The 7,066-nt window shown below is 37.0% G+C and overlaps 1 protein-coding gene across 4 annotated transcripts in view; it reads right to left on the bottom strand.

Annotated features, from left to right (window-relative positions):
* CCDC88A (coiled-coil and HOOK domain protein 88A) overlaps positions 1-7,066 on the bottom strand; it is a 123,548-nt gene that overhangs the window by 65,394 nt on the left and 51,088 nt on the right. For all 4 annotated transcript variants that reach the window (XM_007465664.1, XM_007465666.1, XM_007465665.1 and 1 more), the window contains exon 8: positions 3,670-3,842. In XM_007465664.1, coding sequence (XP_007465726.1) covers positions 3,670-3,842 — 173 coding nt within the window. The remainder of the gene's footprint in view (positions 1-3,669; positions 3,843-7,066) is intronic.

The raw sequence follows: 7,066 nt of genomic DNA, 5'->3' as shown, positions 1-7,066 counted from the left end.
TTTTTTTGCGGTACGCGGGCCTCTCACTGTTGTGGCCTCTCCCGTTGCGGAGCACAGGCTCCAGACGCGCAGGCTCAGTGGCCATGGCTCACAGGCACAGCCGCTCCACGGCATGTGGGATCTTCCTGGCAACTACTGAGCTCATGTGCCACAACTGAAGCCCATGTGCCTAGAGCCCGTGCTCCACAACAAGAAAAGCCACCACGATGAGAAGCCCATGCACCGCAACGAAGAGTAGCCCACACTCGCCCCAACTAGAGAAAGCCCGCACACCGGAAGGAAGACCCAACACAGCTAAAAATAAATAAATAAAATAAATAAAAAATTTTTTAAAACCCTCAAACTATTAAAAAAAATTTCAGTGCTTTTAATTTTACTTTTTTTTTTAAAGTTTACCTAGGAACTCAATTTAAAAATGGACAAAGGATCTGAATAAACATTTCTCCAAAGAAGATATACAAGTGGCAAATAAGCACATGAAAAGACACTCAACAGGACTTCCCTGGTGGCGCAGGGGTTAAGAATCCACCTGCCAGTGCCCGGGACAAGGGTTTGAGCCCTGGCCCAGGAAGAACGGATATGCCGCAGAGCAACTAAGCCCGTGCATCACAACTACTGAGCTTGTGCTCTAGGGCCCGCGATCCACAACTACTGAGCCCGCCTGCCACAACTACTAAAGTCTGCACGCCTGGAGCCCGTGCTCCGCAACAAAACAACCCACCGTAATGAGAAGACCACACACTGTAACAAAGAGTAGCCCCCGCTCACCACAACTAGAGAAAGCCTGTGGTCAGCAACAAAGATCCAATGTAGCCAAAAATAAATAAATAAATAAATAAATTTATTGAAAAAAAAGAAAAAAGACACTCAACATTATTAGTCATCAGGGAACTGGAAGTCAAACCACAATGAGGTATCACTCCACACCCACTAGGATGGCTATAATCAAAAAGGTGTATAATAACAGGTATTGGTGAGGATATCAAGATGCTGGAGCCCTCATACATTGCTGGTGGGGATGTAAAATGGTGCAGCCAAATAGTTTGACAGTTCCTCAAAAGGTTAAACATAGAGCTACTATATGACCCAGCATTTCCACTTCTCAGTAAATACCCAAGAGAAATGTATACACAAAAATGTGTACATGAATGTTCATAGGAGCATTATTTAAACAGCCAAAAAGTAGAAACAATCCAAATGTCCATCAACTCATAAATGAGTAACCAAAATGTGGTATATCCATGTGAGAGAATATTATTCAACCATAAAAAGGAATGAAGTACTGCTATATGGTACAACATGGATGAACCCTGACAACATTATGCTAAGTGAAAGAAGCCAGTCACAAAAGGCCACATAATATATGAATCCATTTATATGAAATGTCCAGAATAGGCAGATCTATAGAACTAGAAAGTGCATTAGTGGTTCTGAGGAGCCGAGAGCAAAGAGGGATGGAGAGTGACTGTTGATGGGTATGGAGTTTCCTTTTGGGGTGATGAAAATGTCTTGAAATTAGACAGCATGTGATGGTTGCAGAATTCTAAATAAACTAAAAATCACTGAATCATACACTTTAAAAGGATAAATTTCCTGATATATGAACTATATCTCAATAAAGTTGTGTTTTTTAAAAAGAATTTGTGTGAGAGAAAAACTCTTTGGAAACATGGGATCCATGGAGACAGAGTATTATTAAAGGAAGCCTTTGATAGTGGTAACTACCGCTTAGAAGTGAAATTTATAAGGAATTACTTCTTGTTCTATCAAAATTGCAAATTATACTTTTACTCTGTATGTTAATAAATCCAAAGCAATTATATTATGATGTACCACCCACAAGTATGGTGTTAGTTAATTTGCATGTTCTCATTACAAGTATTTATTTCCATTAGGTATAAGGCAACCTGAACTAAATTTATCCACCATGATTCCATACTTCATTACTTTAGTAAAGATCTATCCCAACAAAAACACTTAAAACAAATGTTAATAGAAGAAATCTATGAAGGGACACATTTTCAAAGGACTACAAAGATATGAGATGGTATTTGATGTAATGCTAGTTACTGGGAATACTTGCTATATCTGGCATATTTATTTACTCATTAAAACTATTCATTTACATTTTCTAATCAGCATATGAGACCAAATTTTACTAATGTCTCTAAGTTGTTTGGAATTTTAATAACGCTATGCCCAAGTAAATTTTATTTTAAAATCAAATTCTAATATAGTGCAAAATGTTAAATGAATTCACAGCCATCACTGCAGTTCTAATTGCATGCTTTATCTAAAGACTGGAGAAGATTGTGCTAAATTATATGGAACCAACCTAGTGTTCACTGTTTAGGCTATCCATTAACTGCCAGTCAAACTAATAACAGCAATCTCTTCCCTAATTTTCATGGTGCAGCTGTTTATAGAATATCCTGGGCGTGTTCACTTCAATAGATACATAATAATGCACACATTCACAATGAAAGCTGTATTTTTTTGTTTTCAAATTTCCCTATGGACTGTACATTTTTTCTACCTTGCATATTCAACCACTTTCTTAAACTAACTGCTTTAAACAATCAGTAAATAAACTTAATTGCTATATTGTGGTTTTAAATTTAAAATCTACACTCCGAAGCCCAAATTCCAGGAAGACAAACCAAAAAAAAAAAAGGAAAGAAAGAAAGAAAAAAAGCCTAAAATACAAAACTCCTTTGTTCTTTTTAAACTGCAATACAGAAAATCTCCAGCAGAGACTGGTTATTTCTTTCCATGTGATTTACCAAGGAATGCCTATGTGACATTTACACTGACTTTCCTATAATGATCTTTGAAAGTTAAATAGATATTAATTTCATCAGCACTAACCAACCAGAATATTTACCATTTCTAAGTATTGATACATGACTCAGGCATTTCAATTACTCAATGCAGAAGATACACAAAATTATTTTTTTGTAATACTGTATACCAAAAATTCAGTTTTTTAGAACATTAATTAAAAAAAAGCTAAACTTATTGATCTGTATCAGTGGTTGCCAGTATTTTGGATTTCAAGAAATTAAAAAATTAAGCAGACCTCAATTTGCCAAGGAAAAACATTATTTTATGAAAGAAAGGACATCCTAACACTAGAAAAATAGGGCATGCTTTAAACTGATACAGAATAAAGGGCATCCTTTAAATTGATAAGATTTAGCATTAATAAAACCTTATGTCAGTCTCCTTATTTTTCTCACTTTGGCAAATACTACCAAAAACTTTAACACAGCCTAGCAACTGGGAACCATGCGTCTATATTCCATAAGCCTAAAAACACTGTTTAGATCACCTGTGCAACTATATAAATTCAATGAGCCTTGAAAAGCAACAACTTACAATTCCTGCCTAAGCCTTCTTATGAAAGAAAGGACATCCTAACACTAGAAAAATAGGGCATGCTTTAAACTGATACAGAATAAAGGGCATCCTTTAAATTGATAAGATTTAGCATTAATAAAACCTTATGTCAGTCTCCTTATTTTTCTCACTTTGGCAAATACTACCAAAAACTTTAACACAGCCTAGCAACTGGGAACCACGCGTCTGTATTCCATAAGCCTAAAAACATTGTTTAGATCACCTTCGCAACTATATAAATTCAATGAGCCTTGAAAAGCAACAACTTACAATTCCTGCCTAAGCCTTCTTATCTTGGCCTTAGCATCTGCCAGTTCCACTGACAGATGTTGTCGACTTTCTGTTCGTTTCATGCCTGGAGAACCACAAGGTGACTGTGCAGATGAAGAGGCATGGGGTGGAAAATGAAGACCATCCCGCTCTTCAGAGAGTTCAACGATAGTCTAAGGAAATAGAGAAATAAATCACAGAATCATTTTTAGTATTTTACGTATCAGAGAACCAAACACATCAAAACTAGTCACTAAGTCTAAGTATTATACTGCAACATCAAAAAAGAACTCTTTGGTCAAAAATAACTTTGTCATATTTAGCTGTCATTTTTTTAAGTTTTATCATAACTTTGTCGTATTTAGCTGTCATTTTTTTAAGTTTTATTCAACAGTAGACGGATGAGCTATTTAGTAGATAACACAAGAACAAGACAAGTAAATTGTGGTAAAATAAGAACAGATAGCAACTGTTGGAAAGGCATAAAAGACTTGTTGACATAGTAAAGAAATTAACTCAAGAGTGATGTGTCTATAATCGTGCTGTCCAACATGGTAACCAGTAGCACAAGTGGCTAATCTCAAATTTAAAGAGTTAAAAATACAGTTCCTTAGTCACATTAGCCACACTTCAAGAGCACAACAGCCACAAGTAGCTAGTGGTTACCGCACTGGACAGTGCAGAATTACAATCTTGCCATTCTTGCAGAATTGGACAACACTGCTCTAGAATTGTACATAGAAACCTCAGAGGGACCTAAAAAACCTCAGAAGTTTAGTTCAACCTCTTAATTCTGCAGCTAAGGTAACTGAGGCACAGAGACTGATTTGCCCATGATCTCACAACTAGTTCATAGCAATGCCAAGACTCCAGACCAGTCTCTTCACTCCATATCCTATGCTCTCTCTTACAATACTAGTTCTAATCTGCTTCCCATCTCAAAGCTTAACTTTATTCCTTTCTCTAGAGACCCACCATGGGACACAAATCTTCTATTTATCCTAAATCTGAACTTTAAGGGCTATTTAACCTACATGTATCTCACACAATCATATTCCTCCATTCCCCTAATTTTCCTCTTATTGGAAAATTCTCTTATTCTAAACCAATTTCTCAGATTTTCTTTCAAACTTCCCAGGCAAACAGAAATTGTCTTTGGTAGACATTTCATCTGTCCTTCTGCTCCAGATGGAATGGGTAGGGTTACACCTTAGGAACATGAAATCACCATCCTCACTTTGTCTCTCATCACCAAGTCTTACAATGCCCGCATTGAATCATTACTTTTCTTCTTCTTTTTTTAAACCACCCCTCAGAATTCATTTCTTTATCCTTGCAATACATTTGAGCACAAATCAAGGTCTGTCCAACTACTGCTTTCACAGATTCCAGTATTCCTATTGATAAACCTCAGAATATGACCTCCCAGTTCCCTTTCTCTCTACAACTCCACATCCACTTCCAATCCAATACATACAGGCTTCTCCAGTGAAAGAACCATTCCTCTCTTGCACCATATCACCATTCCTATGCCTGAACCTCTAATCACTCAGTTCCCCCTTTTTACCCAGTCAAATATATTATTCTTGGCTACCCTAGAGTTTCTACTCAGCCTGGAACTACAATTAGGCTGTTAAATGTCACCCTTACTTTCTAATTTAACACCATCATGCCATTTTTTTTTTTTTTTTTTGCGGTACGTGGGCCTCTCACCGCTCTGGCCTCTCCCGCTGCGGAGCACAGGCTCTGGACACGCAGGCTCAGTGGCCATGGCTCACGGGCCCAGCCACTCCGCGGCATGTGAGATCTTCCCGGACCAGGGCACGAACCCGTGTCCCCTGCATCAGCAGGTGGACTCTCAACCACTGCGCCACCAGGGAAGCCCACCATGCCATTCTTTGACTATGGCTCACTCTTTGAGGAAAAAACAAAAGGGAACTAATATTTATAGAACCCCTAGCTAGGGGGTTTTCCAACAAGATCTTAACCAATACTATAACTGGCAATAGAGGCTTTACATCTATTTTAGACATAAGGAAACTGAGGTGCACATAGATTAAATAACTTAACCAAAGTTACACATCTAATGGTTAGGTATAACAGGAGTTCAAATTCAAGTCTGACTCAAACACTATGTCATTTTCCTTACCTACCATCAGTTTTTCTATTTCTGCTCCAAGGTGATAAAGAACTCTAAAAAACAAAACAAACCAAAAAAAATATACAGCCCTACTACAGAAATTGCCATCCACTTTCAATTAAGCTCTTTCCAATGCCCATCAATTCTTTTATTGAAAATCTTGATGATTTCCTGGCAAAATTTTCCCACAATGGCTGTTCCCTTTTCTCTACATAAGCCCCCAACTACAAACTGCTATCATCACTTCCAACAAATGACCCCTTCTCCAACTTGTCAAAGAAACAAAACCACCTGTGATAAACTCCTCCGTTTTTATGCATCTCTTATTCCCAACATATATTCCTTACTTCTATAACATTTTCAATTTCTCTCTTCCTATTGGTTTTTTCTCCTTGTTCTTCAAAGACATACAAGTTTCTACTATCTAAGGGGAAAAAAAATCACCTTTTCCCTTTACTATCCTTCTACTATTTCTCTTTCAGTGCTACTTTTTGAAGGGTGGTTTGTTCACTAACATTACTTCATCTTGTCCATCTACCCAGTATGTCCAGCCCAACTTCCCTGTCTCTGTGAAGGGAGAGACAGTAACTCTGTGAACAGTGTTACTAATTTCCATAGTAGCCCAAGCTCAAACTTCACAGAATCAACTTTTATCTGTATATTTTCTTACTGTCTCAATTGTCTTTAATCTTGCCTTCTAACATATCCTGTCTTTAACAATAACACCTGCACACAGTATTAACTAAATATCTCTTTCATGCACAAACTAGAACTTAATTTTATGCCACCTTACAATTTTTCATTTACAATGTTTTTTTTTAATAAACCAGATACAATCTTTCTTATGCTTCCTTGGTATCCCTGATGTTATCCACCATAGTAGTGTGCACAAAAAGAGCTGCTCAAAAATATTTAACTGAATGATTCACAAAACGGAAAACTCAAGAAAAGTACTGAATACACATATTATGTTTGAAATTAGCAGGTGGTAAAAGTAAAGTATCAAGAACTTCCAGATGCCAACAAACAGAGCACAAAAGATCTATGGGCTGCAAAATATTTTTTAAAGAGAAAGAAACCTGGTATTGAGAAATAAGAGTATCCACAGATATTTTCCATTAAAGATTATGTAGACATTTTGACTTTTCTCTAATAGTGGTAGTTTCTTGAGCTCAAGAACTCCAAACATTTTCAAAAAATCTGACAGGAAATGTTGTTAAGGCATACCTTTAATTTCTAAAGCCTTCTCTGATTCTT

This window comes from Lipotes vexillifer, unplaced genomic scaffold, assembly GCF_000442215.2.
Source record: "Lipotes vexillifer unplaced genomic scaffold, Lipotes_vexillifer_v1.1 scaffold77, whole genome shotgun sequence".
Taxonomy (NCBI): domain Eukaryota; kingdom Metazoa; phylum Chordata; class Mammalia; order Artiodactyla; family Lipotidae; genus Lipotes; species Lipotes vexillifer.
The sequence above is the reverse complement of the archived record's forward strand: the minus strand, read 5'-3'. Positions and strand labels throughout refer to the sequence as shown.